The sequence below is a fragment of the Neomonachus schauinslandi genome, chromosome 3 (genome assembly GCF_002201575.2).
Source record: "Neomonachus schauinslandi chromosome 3, ASM220157v2, whole genome shotgun sequence".
Lineage (NCBI taxonomy): Eukaryota > Metazoa > Chordata > Mammalia > Carnivora > Phocidae > Neomonachus > Neomonachus schauinslandi.
In genome coordinates this window covers 133,007,502-133,024,974 of record NC_058405.1, presented here as the reverse complement: position 1 = coordinate 133,024,974, position 17,473 = coordinate 133,007,502, and the positions used below count along the sequence as shown (strand labels likewise).

At 37.2% G+C, this 17,473-nt stretch overlaps 1 protein-coding gene across 2 annotated transcripts in view; it reads right to left on the bottom strand.

Annotated features, from left to right (window-relative positions):
* Window positions 1-1,968: 1,968 nt before the first annotated feature.
* Window positions 1,969-17,473, bottom strand: part of DCAF17 (DDB1 and CUL4 associated factor 17) — a 36,000-nt gene continuing 20,495 nt past the window's right edge. The window contains exons 9-14 of one of the 2 annotated variants that reach the window (XM_021702959.1): window positions 12,969-13,111; window positions 9,133-9,242; window positions 5,888-5,978; window positions 5,093-5,176; window positions 2,958-3,113; window positions 1,969-2,173 (exon numbers count right to left, since the gene is read on the bottom strand). In XM_021702959.1, coding sequence (XP_021558634.1) covers window positions 2,027-2,173; window positions 2,958-3,113; window positions 5,093-5,176; window positions 5,888-5,978; window positions 9,133-9,242; window positions 12,969-13,111 — 731 coding nt within the window. In that variant the 3' untranslated portion in view covers window positions 1,969-2,026. The remainder of the gene's footprint in view (window positions 2,174-2,957; window positions 3,114-5,092; window positions 5,177-5,887; window positions 5,979-9,132; window positions 9,243-12,968; window positions 13,112-17,473) is intronic. The other variant, XM_044913329.1, reaches the window with a different exon arrangement.

Below are 17,473 nucleotides of genomic sequence, written 5' to 3'. Positions count from 1 at the left end.
CAAAAGACAGTTTTAGGGTTGCTCCCTTTCTTTCTTTTAAATTTATGGACTCTGCTACTAATTTCTTGATGTCTGGAATAGGTTAACACCTTTTCTCCTCAGCTTCTGTTGATCATAAGCTTGAAATTTATCTGCAAACTTCAAGGGCAGAAAAGAGCAGAATTCACATCATTTTTTTTTTTTAAAGATTTTATTTATTTGACAGAGAGATAGAGAGACAGCACAAGTAGGCAGAGTGGCAGGCAGAGGGAGAGGGAGAAGCAGGCTTCCCGCTGAGCAGGGAGCCCGATGCGGGGCTCAATCCCAGGACCCTGGGATCATGACCTGAGCCGAAGGCAGCCGCTTAGCCGACTGAGCCACCCAGGCGCCCCCACATCATTCTTAATATGGGATCAAGCCAAAACTGAAGGAAAAACTGAAAGATTTTAATTTTTTTTTTTTAAGTAGGCTCCATGCCCAGCATGGGGCTTGAATTCACGACCCTGAGATCAAGACCTGAGCTGAGATCAAGAATTGGATGCTTAACCAACTGAGCCACCCAAGTGCCCCCCAAAACCGAATGATTTTAATGTAAATTATCCAAGCTAGGATCCCATATTTTAAACTTAAATTTGAATCAGCAATGATTTTTATTGCTGTCTCCTCCCCTTCTATTTTTACTATTCTTCTGAGGCTGAATCAGAGAAATGTGCTGAACATGTGGATTGCAGCAACTGGATTTCTCGAACAGGAAGCAAAAAGAAACAATTTTCTCCCCTAGGTTGCTTTTATTTAACAGTCTGAAGACTGATTATCTGAGTTCAAGGATTATATTTAGATTGGTCCTAACAAAGAAGAAAAAAATACCCGTTTCACAACTAAGATAGAGCGAAAAGCCTTTTCTAGCTAATCAGTCAATTCCCAAGCCAGTAGGAATGGAGGCTTTATCTACTCTTCTACAAGGAGCAGAACTGGTGGGATCCAGGATACCTTTATCTTATTGCATAGGTATGAAAATATTGCCTAGGCAGAATTGGAAAACTCACCAAATAAATAGAATGGTGAAATGAATACAACATTCTTAGATGCATTTAGAGCTGAACAGGCTACATATCAGAAAAAAATTTCACTTAAAGTTTGCTTGGAATCTTTTACATTAGTCTATGATAGAAACATAAATAATCAATGGGAACACCAAGCCAAGAGAATAAAACCATGGAAGAAAAGATAATCTGGGAACTAGAGCCAATTCCTAATGCTATATATAAATACAAAACATATATATACAGGGGCGCCTGGGTGGCTCAGTTGGTTAAGCGACTGCCTTCGGCTCAGGTCATGATCCTGGAGTCCCTGGATCGAGTCCCGCATCGGGCTCCCTGCTCGGCAGGGAGCCTGCTTCTCCCTCTGACCCTCCCCCCTCTCATGTGCTCTCTGTCTCTCTCATTCTCTCTGTCTCAAATAAATAAATAAATAAATAAATCTAAAAAAAAAAATACATATACATATATGTGATCGAAAAAAATGTTGATGACACATTTATGGCTCAAAAATATTTGTTCACATTGCAGGTCTCTTTTCTCACCCTTAGGCAAACTTTGGTATAGAGGATAGAGGATTTGTTTCTGTATCTTCTCCGTCTTTCTTTTTGTCTCTCCTGCCTAGTCTTACCTATCAAAATTCCATACCATCCTTTAAGAACCATGTTAAATACTTCTCCATCAATAACCCTCTCCCAACAATTGAAAATAACTTGTCTTTTGTGCTCCCCAACACTTTATATTTGCATCACCACCAAGCTAAAAGCTCTAAAATGTTAGACTTCTTGGGATGTCATTCTAAAAAATCCGTAAAATGAAGTCCTTACCATCCCTTGTATGGCAAGAATTTAAAAAAGAAGTCACAGCCATCTGAAGTCAACACAAGAGCTTTTTCTAGAAAATACTGGAGAACTTTCTATGCAGATAACAAAAAGGAGGACTGAACATAGCTGCGGGGGTATGTGGCTAAAAATCTTAGAAGTTACATCTCAAAATTTAAAATTATCTCACTCTTTTTCACAACTTCTGTTTGTTGTTTCTTCTTCAGCAGGGTCACATACCATCTGGTAAACATAGCAGCTGAAGACCCTGCTTGGTTTCTGTTCTATGTGTAGTACCAAGTCTCTGTCAAAGTAGACTTCATGGCTGTAGGTCTGTAATGAAAACATAGTCAAATGAAATCTCCTCTTCACACAACCTTATTCACAATTATGTCACTAAAATGTCATAGCACCTATGCTAGGGATCTTCAAATATGTACTTGGAAGCAAAACAGTTGCTAGAAATAGTTTATTTTCATTACTTATGAATATGCAGATTACTTAGAAGAAAAGCATTACACAAAACGTCGAAAATGAGAAGAGCCCTGGTCATAAGAGTCTGAAACCCCCAGATTCTATTGCCTATACTGCTCTTTCACTGTGTGACAGCGGTCAAGTTGCTGAACCTCTTGGGTACTCCACTGATAAAACAAAAGGATTGCATAAAATAACAGCGACTCTTCCTTATAGTTTTTATGTTCTATAATAACCAAAAAAGTAGACAAATATTTCTGAGAGTGCCTGGAAACCCTACTGCTTAGATATCATCTCTATTAAATAACTGGGGGGATTCAATACCATATACTTCTATTTTTAAAAATGTTACCAAACTTATAAAATGTGAGAAAACCAAAGACTATGGTAAGGAAATAGACAGCATGTCTCAGAATAAAACATAAGACTTCATCCTTAAGGCCTCTAGAAAGGAGGCATCCTCGAGTTCCTAGGGAAGGAAGGCTTAAGAAGTACTCATTTTGTCCTGTAGGAGGATGTCCTCTTTGATGTGGTCACCGGTATAGGTGACCCTGGACTGACTTGAACACAATAACATCTGTTCCAATAAGTATCACCTACAAAGAAAATTCTTACAACTTTATATTCCATGGACTCTACTCACCACATCCCATGACTCCACTAGTGGAATGCTTTTAAGTAAAGTTCCATATTCATTGCAGTGGAAATCCAGGTGAGCTTTTCCTTCAGCATCTATTTGGGTAACAGCTACCACGGAAAGCAAATCCAGCTCATCTTCATAGTCCACAATTTTAAAAGTCTCAGGGAATAGATGGGTAAGGCAGAGGAAAAGAGGGGCAAAATCCGGTTATCCAGTTAGGATTATTTCTATTTGTAGTTTAACTATTCTATTACTTATTTTTAAAATGTAAAAAGAGGAATGAATGGATGAGAGCATAGGTAGAAATGGGTCTCTACTTTCATGCCTAGTAAAGTCCCAAGATTCTGAAGACTGCAACAGTATCCTACTGATTCTGACAGACCAAGTCTATGTAGATCTCAGCCAAAGTATTACTGAAATTCTGTTATGACAGCAAATTAGAACTTCTCCAAATTCAAAAGAGGTACTCAACTGCTGCTTCTGACATGTGTGTTCACTGGTTTCCAGATAGGACTAAATATATGAAGTTCAGTTCTGAAACCCAAAAACTACCCACTTTCTTACCTCAGAAAAACACAAGTCATTTCAAGAAGAACTGACAGCCTATCACATACTATTTATGACTCTATCGGCCATCTTTTTTTTTTTAATGCTTTTTGGTTTCCTAAAGAAAGCAAAAATGGCTGCTTATACTTGAGGGAGAATATTAATTAGGAACTGAAATCCAACCCACAGAACAGGACTGGGATGAGAGATGTTAGCTGGAAATGATTAATGATGGTAAAGTCTTAAGAGAGAAAAATCTAACCCCAAACTCCGTTTAAGGAAGTAAACCTGTGACTCCAACCACCTCACAGGAGAAGCAGATCCATGCCAGCCATCCAGGGATGGACCATAGGAAGGGACATTTTGGCAGGCACAAGTTTCTTTGAACCACCACATACTAATCCTTCACTCACATTTGGTCAAACTGCTTTTTCATCTATTTATATTTTCTGCCTTTACTACCCATGACATAAAAATTTATAGAGATTTATTACACATGATTTCTTTTTATTTACTTTTTTGCCTTAATACTACCTTGGTCAAAATTCAAAGAGTAGACTTCTTGCCTGGGTGTAGTGATTTTATAGCCTTTAGTCACAACCCTTTCAGCTTCTCTTTTATAGGCTAAAAGTTTTTATTCTCTAATCTCTTGATGTAGAGTATCTCTCTCTTTGTTACCACCTTCTCCTTGTTAATTATTTTTGCTACCTTTCAGTAATTTTAGTATGTCTTTCTCGAATATAGTTTTATACACAGGGAGCTTTCTGCTTTGTTCTCAATAGATTTCTATGGTTCAAAAAAATATACATGTCTTTATTTTATATATTTTTATTTTACATATTTTATATGTTATATATTTCATAAAATATATATGTACATATATACATAATGCATTACATAATATACAAATGTACACATATAATTTCTTTTTTGAGAGTAGCCATATATTGGGTCACCTCCAATCTTTTTAAAAGATTTTCAAAAACTATCCTTAGAAGGCTACTCTAATGTTTCTACCTAGAAATGGTCATGCAATCAAACAGTTTTCTGGTCCAGACAGATTTAGAATTCATGCAATGGTTATATATTTGAAGCATGATCACTGTCCGTTGATTTCATAAGAACTTTCAATGCCTCTTTAAAAGAAAAGGATAAAAATGTATTAGCTCAGTGACTGGCAATGTCAAGTTCAGGCCAGAGGCTGAACTAATTTATCACACCCTCACACCCTTCTTCCCTGGCCCACGATCATTACCAAACATATCCATGTCTTGTAAGTAAAAAATAAAGCAAAAGCCATAAAGTCATCAGGATATAATTAAAGTATTTTCTATTAAGAAATTTCCCTAGAAATGTGCACATTAACAAAACAAAACCATAAGCTAGCAGTGTTTTCAAATTATTTCAGTCCTAAGAACATTTCTGCAAATAAAATCTTACAAATAATTCCAGTATGAGAGGAGAGGATGATGGGGATGCACTGATTGAAATACCATGCACAATCCTATATCCCAGAGTCTGGGAAGCAGAATTTAAAAACCACAGGGCTAGTACACACTAGTGTGATTTGTTATCTCTGGCTAAAGTAATACCTCTTGTTCTGGGTCATCATCCAGAAGGTTAAAATTTTTTTTCACCACCCGTCCAGAAGCTGTAACAACGGGTAAGTTTTCATTCTATCATATGGAGAGAAATAAAAAGTTATGATGATTCCTTTTATGTGCAATAAATAGCAAAACTACTAAATTTTGTTAAACAACCAACCTTATCCAACATCCACAATTCTTTCCTCTACTGAGAAAATTCTGAATCAGATTTCTCATCCTCCAATTAGTAAAAATACTTACTATAATAAATTATGGATAAAATGCCAATATAGGCAAACAATAAATACAAAGGTTACAGATTTGCTACTTCACTCGCCCTTCTGATTTTTGCTTTAGTATAAGTACAGCAATGCTACAGTGGATCAGCTTTTGGAAATTTCTCTGCATAATTTTCTTCATGTTCTTAATTTGTACACTAAAGAAAAAGAACTATTTGGAGTTAGAGCATGGTATGTGATTTTTAAAGATTCATATCTACCCCAATCTACTCTAAGTTTGCATAATTAATTAAACCCAAAGGTCGAAAATTCATCAATAAAAACTGAAAGAGAAACCCAGAAAAGAAACAGAAATTAGCAAAAGATAAGCTCAATATAATCAACTCTTTTCAAATCTCAATTGTGCATGGGGCTAAGACCAGCTACCTACATAGACAAAAAAATCCAGACTTTTATTGTGCTGCTCTTTTCAGCCACACTAAAAGACAAACACATTTGTATACTATATTCTCAAATAGAAAGACAGTGATATACAAAGAATTTTAAAGTACTCCTGGCTTACACTGTTCTTCTCCCTGTTGGCCAAAATGACAAAATCTTCAGAGATCTGATGCTGGGCACTATTATTTTCTACTTCATTTAGCTTTAAAACTCTGAAAAGAGAAAAAAGATCCTAAGACCTCAACACATCATCAAAGTGCCAAAGTTGAACTACTGAAATGAAACTCAACAAATGAAAATTACAGGAACAACACTAAGTTAGTTCTCCTCTCCTCCTGTGGAGTCTGAAATATTAATGTCTGATCACTTTAGCATCCATAAACTCCTTCAAATTCAGAGATTTTTGTTAAACAGAAAAACCTGTGACAACAGGTACTCCTGAAGTAGGTAATGAAGCAGCTTCCTCAGGCCTAAGCCATCTTCCAAACTGGCTTAATGAAAGTTACTCTAAAGAACCTCATCTTTGTCATCCTGCCATAGGTCTTTAACGTTTCAGCTTTAATGGTGGCATTATAGTAGATATTGGCATTTTTTACTTCTGAAGCTAGAACGAGATATCAATGAACAACACTCAGAATTAACTATAAGGCAGACTGGATTAGCAACTAAACCTAAACTAAGAGTTTTCATAAAAGAGTAATATTTAAAAACTGCAATTTACTTAATACTTTTATCGTAGGGTTATATTTAAAGATTTGGGGTTTCTGAGTGCAAATGGCCTAACGGATCAAGCTTACTAAGCAAGAGAAAAGGAAATAATTTGCTCACCGCCCACACAAATCTGTTTACAACATTAACAAGCTTCAAAAGCACAATGTTCTCAAAGCTTAAAGTCTCAGACGCAGGCAAAGAGAATAGCAGGGAGAAGCAGCTCCTGTGGCCAGAGAGAGCCAGAAGCCTTAGAGTTTGCCAGAGGCAAAGAAATCAGATTATATTTTAAATTACTCAATTTGTTATCTTAAATTAAAAAGTGCCAATATTTAAAAGTGCCTATCTCCTAGAACCTGGCAAAAGGGCACACATTCTTTGTAGACCTTATTTTCTTAAGCTCAAACTACTATTAAAAGGTGGGTAATGGGGCACCTGGGTGGTTCAGTCAGTTAAGCATCCGACGCTTGATTTCAGCTCAAGTCATGATCTCAGGGTTGTGAGATCAAGCCCTGCATCAGGCTCCACACTGGGAGTGGACCCTGCTTAAGATTCTCACTCTCCGTTTGCCCATTCCTTCCTCTCTCTCTTAAAAAAAGAGAGAGAGAAAGAAAGAAAGAAAAGGTGGGTAGGCAACAAACATTAAAACCAAGGTTTGCTAAAGCTAAACTACAGTTTTTAAGACTTCTTATAAAAGTTCATAATCTTATTTAATTAAGTCCCTTTATCTTCTTTATAAACAATCCAGAAAGGTAAACTAATTAACATGAAGCATAAGAAATACAGAAGGCAGACAATGTCTTTCTTATTCAAGAAATTTACTGAGCACCTACTCTGTGCTAGGCACTATGCTCAGTGCTGGGTTTATAGTCAGCAAAACAGACTCTTTCCCTGTCATTACTGAGTTGATGACTCCAAAGCTAGATATTTAAACAGATAATCAAACAAATAATTAATTAAAACTGCTGTGTTAGAGGAGGATAACACAGTGCATGCAGTGAAAATATGATGGGGGAGCTAATCTAACGAGGGGTATCAGGCAAGGACTAGGTGCAAAGGAGATATTTAAGCTGGCGACGAAATATGAATAGAAGTTAGGCAAGAGAGGGGCGCCTGGGTGGCTCAGTCGTTAAGCGTCTGCCTTCGGCTCAGGTCATAATCCCAGGGTCCTGGGATCGAGCCCCGCATCGGGCTCCCTGCTCCGCGGGAAGCCTGCTTCTCCCTCTCCCATTCCCCCTGCTTGTGTTCCCTCTCTCGCTGTGTCTCTCTCTGTCAAATAAATAAATAAAATCTTTAAAAAAAAAAAAAAAAAGAAGTTAGGCAAGAGAACAGGGAGGGGAAACACACTCCAAACAGAGGAAACAGGTCCCTGGCTGTCTGATAAGACAGCATTACTGAAATAAACTGAGTGGGAGGAGAGTCTTTCAGACCATGCTAAGTGAATGATGGTCTTTATCTCAGGAACAAGAAGCCATAAAAAGGTTAAAGCAGAATCCACTTGGTTAGGATTTTGTGTTTGTTATTGGTTCTAAAAATCACTCTCACTGCTGAGAAGAAAACAGACTTAAAGAGTATAAAAACGGATTCCTGGGAGTCCTGTAAGTAGACTATTACTAGAGTCCAGGGTAGTGATGACAATGGTCTGACTCACAGGATATATGGGGGGGGGGGGGTGTATGTGTGAGAGAGAAAATGCACATGAGTATATGTATATGTACTGAAGAAAGACAAAAAGGTAACAAAGTGTTCAGAATAATTCCAGATTTCTGGCATGAGAGGTTTGGGCCAGGATATAAATTTTGGAGTTTTGGTGTATACATGATCTATGAAGCCGAGGGAATAAAAAGAATCAATAAATAGAATCATGCAGAAAGGGAATGAAGAGTGAGAAGAAAATAGGGTCTAAATCCTGAGGACATCCAATAACTAAAGTCTGAGTAGAAGAGAAAGAACGTGAAAGGATACTAAGAAAGACACATCAAAGAGGGAGGAAAATATTCAGAACTGTGGTGTCAGGGAAGCCAAATGAAGAGTGTTTCAAGGAAGGAAAGGTCAACTGGATGGAAGATGTGGGTCAACAAAGCAAAACAAGGTTTACTTCAGGGGCGCCTGGGTGGCTCAGTTGGTTAAGCAACTGCCTTCGGCTCAGGTCATGATCCTGGAGTCCCGGAATCGAGTCCCGCATCGGGCTCCCTGCTCGGCGGGGAGTCTGCTTCTCCCTCTGACCCTCCCCCCTCTCATGTGCTCTCTCGCATTCTCTCTCTCTCAAATAAATAAATAAAATCTTAAAAAATATATATTAAAAAAAAAAACAAGATTTACTTCAAACAACTCCTGTTCTAAAGCTGTCTTTTAGAACAAAGACAAATCATTTCTCTCCTTAATCCTGAAGAATTAAAACATGATGAGGACAAGCCAATCTGAATCTTTTACCCATATATCATCCATCAAAGAATTTATTTAAATATAACATCTACAACGAGTAATGATGAGGCTGAAAGAATAAAGTTTTCTAGATGCCAGTCTCTGAGGAAGCAACCTGTAACAAGCTAATTATTTCTATAATTGAGTCAACAGTTAGCTGGCAAAAAATAAACATGCCAATAAATGCTTCCAAAAGCTACTTTTCACTTTAAAGTAATTAATAAAAATACTCACTTGACCTGATTTGGGCCGACATGTATTATTCTACCAGAAGCATCAGGATGAAAATAGATCCAGTCAGATTCTAGAGAACAACATTCCATTTCTTGGATCCCATTTTTTGCCTGAAGTTGGGTAAAAATATTGAAAATAAAGATTAAGGGAAAATAAAGTAAGTTTTCAAATCTAACCTCAGTCATAGATCAGTAAATCAAAGGTACAGGGCAGAGAAAATATCAACAGTTGAACTGGGATATGTCTAAGAATTGAATCAGGACACTCACACTTGAGAAATCCAGAACATTTACCCTGTACCATACAATTTACCTCACAAATAATAACTTAACAGTTATCATATCTCAAGCATCTAATTTGTATCAGGTACTGTAGTAGATGTTTTAGAGTCATTTCATTTAACAACACTCAAAGCATATATTATATCCCCACTTTGATGAGGAAACTGATATATAAAAAGGATGAATCATTTGCTCAATCTTTTACACATGCTAAACAGCTGCTCTGAATCTGAGGTTCAAGGACTTGTTCCACAACGTAACTCTGTACAATCATGCACACACGGTTCCCTATAACTTCTCCCTCCCTTGCCTATCCCCAATAAACTGTCAAAAGGAGTGGTTAGCACAAAGATAAACATGCAACCCAACCCCAAATCTCAGAAACAGGTCATATAAATCTCCTTGGATAAGTCCAATATAAACCTCTAATAATGAAGAAATGGTCAAATACTGCTTAGCCTTTTAGGCAAGTAGATATTTATTTCATGGTAGGACATTTAGACATTAAAATAAAGAAAAGAAAAAGATACCTCCATGATATAGGACCACATACATACATTAATGTTTTGCCTTATACATAGGAGCACTAAGAACTAATATTAGCATGGATACATTGATTTCATTTAATTTCTTTAATTTCCCCAATGTAAAGTGAAGTGATACCACCTTTCCTATTAGATACTTATAAAACTTTTTAAATTATTGACTTATTAATTTCATTAGCATATACTGACAGGACACTATGTTTTAAGTATCACATTAGGTGTTTGTACCTCACATGAACTAAACATAACTCTTGCCATCAAAAAGCTCATAATCAAAAAGGGAGGCAGAAACAAACAGAAATAAGACAGTATAGAAAACAAAAACAAAAAGAAACAAAAAGTGTAGAAAACAAAGTAATGAAGCCATGCACAGGATATTAACAAGCATCCAATCCAGGTGAGCAGAATATTAGAAGAAAAAACAGAGCTTAGGGCGCCTGGGTGGCTCAGATGGTTAAGCGTCTGCCTTCGGCTCAGGTCATGATCCCAGGATCCTGGGATCAAGTCCCGCATCGGGCTCTCTGCTCCTTGGGAGCCTGCTTCTCCCTCTGCCTCTGTCTCTCTGTCTCTCATGAATAAATAAATAAAATCTTTAAAAAAAAAAAAAAGAAAGAAAAAACAGCTTAAACTAAGCCTTAAAGGACGAGCACAAAACGGCGAAAAAGAAGAGATGGCAAAACACAAAACACAGAATGTTAATCCATATAGCATGTATATGTGTACACATGAATAAAAATTTTAATTTTGGCTCCTACAAAAGAAATACAATGACTAGGGAAGTAGGTGGGGGCTATGTCACAAGTGCTTTGTTTGCCGTGCTTTTAAAAAAATGGAATTTGGGCGCCTGGGTGGCTCAGACAGTTAAGCGTCTGCCTTCGGCTCAGGTCATGATCCCAGGGTCCTGGGATCGAGTCCCGCATCGGGCTCCCTGCTCCTTGGGAGCCTGCTTCTCCCTCTGCTTCTCTCTCTCTCTGTCTCTCATGAATAAATAAATATATAAAAAAAAAAATCTTTAAAAAATGGAATTTAACACATTTTCGGTATTAGTGAATGTTTTAATTTTTCAGGAATTTTTATAAGTATTCTAAGAATTTCTAATAGGAATGGTGGTATTATTATATTGTACATATTAGGAAATCAATTTAATTAAACATCTTGGTTGCAACCACTGAAATGAATGTGTCCAATATGGCATTAGCTCTGGATGCCCCTTTGTTTAAGATAAAACAGGTACATACTTATACACATCTTTCTTTAGACAATTCCTTTTATTATAATTACTACTAACATGCGAAAGAAATACTATCTCTTTTTGTGTTAAATATAAGGCAGCATTATTACCAGCTTCTGTAGTTTTTGTTATGTGCTTGAATGCTAGATTTTAAAGCTCAGTTTAATAGAAAGCTATGAAACATTTTCTGAATTCTTCAGTTTGGCTGCGTTTTTGTGTTATCTACTATAGTTATGTGTTTTTGGGTTATCTACTCTTCTGACTGACAGGTGGAGAAGTAATGGGCATAAGCATCCTTAAGTTAATGTCACTACAGCAAAGCTGTCTGGCAAAAGAATTGAAAACTTCCCCTGGCCTCGGCATTTATGAGTATGTTGAAACGTAGATAAGACTAGATGTTATAATCAGTTATTATAGAAGTTGAGTACTTGACAGGCATGCTTGATACAGATGTTGGAGGCCATTCTATATACAAACACACACACACAACAATATGTATTATCAATTCTTATGTAAAAAGAATATGTACTAAATATCCAGAACGTGAATCGTACAGCGTTTGACTGGATAGAAAAGTTAAGTGAAAGAGATGTGACAGGTCCTGATGGCTGAAGAATGTTCACTGGCTGAGAGGTGGACAATCAAATCACAGACTTGTCATGACAGGGAACAGACCCTAGAGAGGCCACTCTAAAAGAAGATATCCCTGGGCTGGGCCAAACAGGAGCTGCCACATGTGATAGGTAAATGAAAAAATGAAAGGGGACAACGTCCCCAAAAAAGAAAACTAGAAGACACTAGACACAGTGTTCCCTGGCAGTGACATCAAAGAAAATAGATAACTGGACCCAAGACTGTGTTGATCTTTGGTGTGGTGAAAGGTGGCCTGTGACTAAAAGCCACTGCGTCCAACAGTGACTGATTGAGCACGATCCTGGAAGAGATGGGTGTGGAATAAGCCGAGTCTGCCTCAGAAAAAGTCAGATCATTTGATATATCAAATATATAGGTTCCAGAAATAAACTACACTAACTCGGCAATACAAAACAAAGGGGAACCCCTCCGCCACTCCCTGTGCATTTGCTCTTTTGCACTTATCTTAATCACCGTGCTTAACAGACTGCATCTTATTTATCTACATGTGTGCTTTCAAGAGTCTAAGCAACTTGAGGGAAGGGAATGTGTCCCCAGCCATGCCTGGCACACATTAGGCCCTCAATAAATTAAATTAAATTAAATTAAAGGATAAATCATGCCTAAATCATTTCAAAAAGAAAATAAAGAAAATTAATTCAAGGGGTAGAAATTTCTATTGTCTTACAATGTACCATTTCTTCCTATTCCGCCATAAGTAACTTAACAATGTTCTTGAAAATTCAAAGTGTTTCAATGCTTACATTGTGACCAACAGAGTTTTACCTGGTTCTGCTCTGGAAAGCTAATAACAGCAAACCATGAAAAAACAGAACCAACCACACACTGCACCAGCCTGAACATACTCCATCAATAATTTCCACTATGGAGCTTCAGAGATGTTTGTAGCAATCCCATGAGAAATCTTTGGTTTCTAAAAATTTTCAAATCTTAATGCTTTTAAATTCTTGGTAGTACACACAAGTGTTTGTCATATTCTTTGTAGTCTTCTGTACCTAACAATGTTTACAAATTATCAACACAAATAAATAAAAAGTAATTCTTAGGAATTCTTATTATAGAAGTAGAAAATAAAGAATTTCTGATACAAATTTACTACTAAAAGTCTGATCACTCATGATTTACCAAGGAATTATCTTTCAGGGCACAAATATGGAAAACTCCTTTCTGTTTCTTCTTATTAGGTGTGATGATATAGTGCCAAGGATGGCCTCCAATCTGAAAAGCGTTCTCCAGGGAGGATACCTCAAAGAGCAGTGGAGGTGTGTCTGCAGAGATGGGCAAAAGGAATTTATTATTTTCTCTGTTCTGGTAGCCTTGGAACTTTCATGAACTGAATTCAACCCTTCTTTGCATGTACCATCTATGAATTTTCATTAATGAAAAATTACTATGTTCAGGAAATAAAATATAATCAGGAAAGAGGCTGATTGCTAAGAAGAGAGAAAGCTGGTAGGAAACAAATGCTGTTATGAGGTCAACTTTCTAGACATCTGTTTTCAGAGTATGTGTGACCTGCAGCTGAATGGAGATAAAAAGTGGGCTGAAGGTGCTTATGATGAGAAAAAATGACAAAGTACATCTAATAAAAGCACCATTTACTAGGCATGTATGTCTCAGACTCTGGGTTAGATACTATTTCCAACACTCATAACAATCCTAATAGGTAATTAAGTCTAATAATTCCTTCAGATGTGAGGAAGCGATCTTCCATATTCCAGACTAACAGGTTATACTTAGCAAACTTTATCAGCGCAGTCTTAAGATTTCCAGTGTAGAAGTGATATTAGTCATAATGAATGTAACCACTTAGGATAGGTAGGTCCTGTCACAATGGAAGCTTTATTAAAGGGTAGCCACTACTACTAGTATCATCTTTAGACAAGTTAACTAGTTTAGATACATCTAGTGAGTCACTGTTGTTTAGAGACTGACACCATAAAAGAAGTATCTGTTGGTGCCTCTTAGTCTTTTTGATAACAACTAATTTTAAGTAGAGTGAAACAGATGTACTCTTAGAGAAATGCTTAAGTGGAATGTACTACAGCTTTAAAAGACCAGAATAGAATTTGGACAGTACTTGGGAAACATCACAAAGCACACAGTCTGTTTCAGCAGGTGGTTAATCTACGACTCGTTTTTTTTACCCCTCTACCTTAAGAGAGGTTATGAGGCCATCACTGTCAGTAAAGGGGCTTGCGGTAGGAAGACTCAAGAGTCACATGTTACATATAGAAGTGTGTACTCTACTAGGCTTCTTCATACGGACAATTTACCACTTGGTGCTATACACAGGAGAAAAATAATGAAAAGTGAAATCACAAACTGACAGTCCTGAGAAAGAGACAAGTATAAACATATTAAATATGCTTAAAGTGCGTTTTTTTTTTTTAAACTTCTAGGAAAAGAGTAATATTCTTAATATATAAAGAAGTCTTTTTAGGGTGCCTGGGTGGCTCAGATGGTTAAGCGTCTGCCTTCAGTTCAGGTCATGATCCCAGGGTCCTGGGATCGAGTTCCGCATCAAGCTCTCGGCTCAGCGGGGAGCCTGCTTCTCCCTCTGCCTCTCTCTCTCTGTCTCTTATGAATAAAAAAATAAAATAATAAAAAAAAAAGAAGTCTTTTAATAAGAAAAATATGAACCCAACAGAAAACTGGGCAAAAAACATCAGTAAGTAAATTATGAAAGAAGTATAAACATCATATGTGATAATATGGTAGCTATCAAATGATGGTGAATGAGGAAAAAAAATATAAAAAGAAAAATATAATTAGAGTTTGAATTTGGGGTTAAAATTTCAAGTAGGTATGTTGTAGAGAATATAAAATAGGTATGAACAATAGGAAAAAAAAGTCAATCCAAAAAGATGTATTTAAAAAGAAATGCTTTTCTAAGCAGTTGCTAAAAATGGCTCCAAAGTAGCGGCAGGACTCTGTTCATCACAATTCTGATGGGTCCCCACTAACCTCAAGAGCCCGAATTTTGATCTCTAATAATATTTTCAGTTAAAGAGTCCTAGAAATTCTGAGAGTAGCAGATTCCATGTCTTGTAGTGAGGAAATTTTAAGATAGGTCTGAACCAGCTGGTTATTGCTATAAAGGATATTTTACAAGGATGTCAATGTAGTATTAAAAGAATAAGAGAACCAACAAAAGGAGCTCCTACTGGCTAGACTGTGGAAAGAGAGGCATTAAAAAGAAAATAATAATTATTATAATGCTCTGAGTATGTGAAAGGTCAAGCAATGATACTTCAGATTTTTAATATAAATTGTACAAAATGTTGTATGGTTTATAAAAGAATGGCTATAATAGGATAATGAATTTTCTGTAACTTTAAAATATAGGGAATATATCAGGCAAATGCAAATCAAAACCACAATGAGATATTGCCTCACACCTGTTAGAATGTCTATTATCAAAAAGATAAAGAACAACAGGATGTTAAAGAAAGGGAACCCTCATGCACCACTGCTGGGAATGTAAATTGGTGCAGGCACTATGGAAAACAGCATGGAAGTTCCTCAAAAAATTAAAAATAGGGGACGCCTGGGTGGCTGTCGGTTAAGCATCTGCCTTTGGCTCCAGTCATGATCCCAGAGTCCTGGGATCGAGTTCTGAGTTCTGTGTCGGGCTTCTTGCTCAGCGGGGAGCCTGCTTCTCCCTCTGCCTGCCACTCCCCTGCTTGTGCTCTCTCTCTCTTTCTCTGTCAAATAAATAAATAAAATCTTACAAAAATAATTAAAAATAGAACTACCATATGGTCTAGTAATTCCACTACTGGGTATTTACCCAAAGAAAATGAAAACACTAATTTGGAAAGATAATATGCACCTCTATGTTCACTGCAGCATTATTTACAGGAGTTCATAGAGACAAAGAGCAGATTGGCGGTTATCAGAGGGGGAAAGGGTTGAGGGGTGTTTGAAATGGGTGAAGGGGGTCAACTGTATGGTGATAAATGGTAACTAGATTTACTGTGGATTTACATAGATTTACATTAGGTATCACTTAGTAGTGTATACAAAAATGAATTTTTTTTGAGGTGAAAGCAGAGTTTATTGAAGGTATGGAGCAAGCAGATATAGACAGACACTCCATGGGACTTGGAAAGGAAAGGAGCATGAGTCTCATCTTTGTTCAGAGTCTGGGGTTTTTTATTGAGGATGGTGGTTTGGTGTACACATCCTCTCAGGTATCCAGGAACAGTTCAGAACAAAGATGAGGGCTCAGGTGTTATTCCGTGGAGCCAGGGGGTCTTGGCATGGAGATGTCTAGCTCTGATGGTCTGGAATGCATATGTGATAACTTTGTCCAGTCATTCTCACCTGGTCCTTCCTTGGATGTTATTTATTCTAGAGAATCATCAACTCTTTGTCCCTTACAAGGAGGACATGCACTATTTGCATTATAAGGCATGTGTAAAGTGGGATAGGGGTGCAGGTCCTACCTAGCAAGAATAGAAACTGGAAAAGAAGCAAAGGAAAAAAACAGCTTTTTCTCTCATGGGGTCCCCTTCAATTTCTCGCTCATTCCCTACGATGAGATTTTTATCCTCCTAATTCTTAAGGGGTGTTGAAAAGTGAAGGTCTCATCTTCTGTAACTTCTTCAGGCTGAAAGAGATTATAGATCCTACCTATTGAGAGGCATAAAAATCCTGAGCTATCTCACTACATGGAGGGTCCCTAGGAGCAGACTGCTTGAGTTGGAGGCACTCATGAGGCCTCATCATAAGAATGGGATGCTTCCTACAGTTTCCATTGACATAATTTGTCTGGCATATTTATGCAGAGCATGTAATAACAACAGCTCCCTCAATAAAAAGACCTAGCATACGTATTATCATAGCTAGTAAAAGAAGTGGTTTCCGTCAGGACTATCCATTTCCGCTAAACCAGGAAGAAATCCAATCACTGAGAGAATTAGAGGAGTCAGACATTGCTTTAATTTCTATGTGCATGTCTGCTAAAACTTTGGATATGTTAGAGTTATCAGGGATATATACAAAATATTTAGTCTCAATATTAGCATAAGTTTCTTCTTGAGCTACAGTCAAGATATCAAGGACCATTTGGTTTTGGAGGTCCACCTTTCAAATTTGTGGGTGACTGCATGTTGGGTTTGGTTAAAGGTGGCCACTATATGCGTGGCTAAAGCCTATATTTGTAATTTTACAGCTATAGAGGAAGCTCCTGGGAAAAATATGGCTAAGGGATAAAACCATCAAGAATCCCGCTTTGCCTGATGTCTAGCCTTAGTAATATCCTAATTATGAAGAATCACTTGCAAGTGGGAGATGACTTGTCCTGGGAAAAACTGAATTATTATGCTGTACACCTGAAACTAATCTAATGTTATATATACATATCAATTTTATCTCAATAAGAAAAATAGGTAATCTTATATATTTCTTCTATTAGATAAATGTTTAGGGGCGCCTGGGTGGCTCAGTCGTTAAGCATCTGCCTTTGGCTTAGATAAATGTTTAAAAAATTTTGATACATGTTAAGTGAAAATACAAGGTACAGAACAGAATATATGATATACTACACTTGGTATAAGAAAGAAGGTAACAGGGGCGCCTGGGTGGCTCAGTCGTTAAGCGTCTGCCTTCGGCTCAGGTCATGA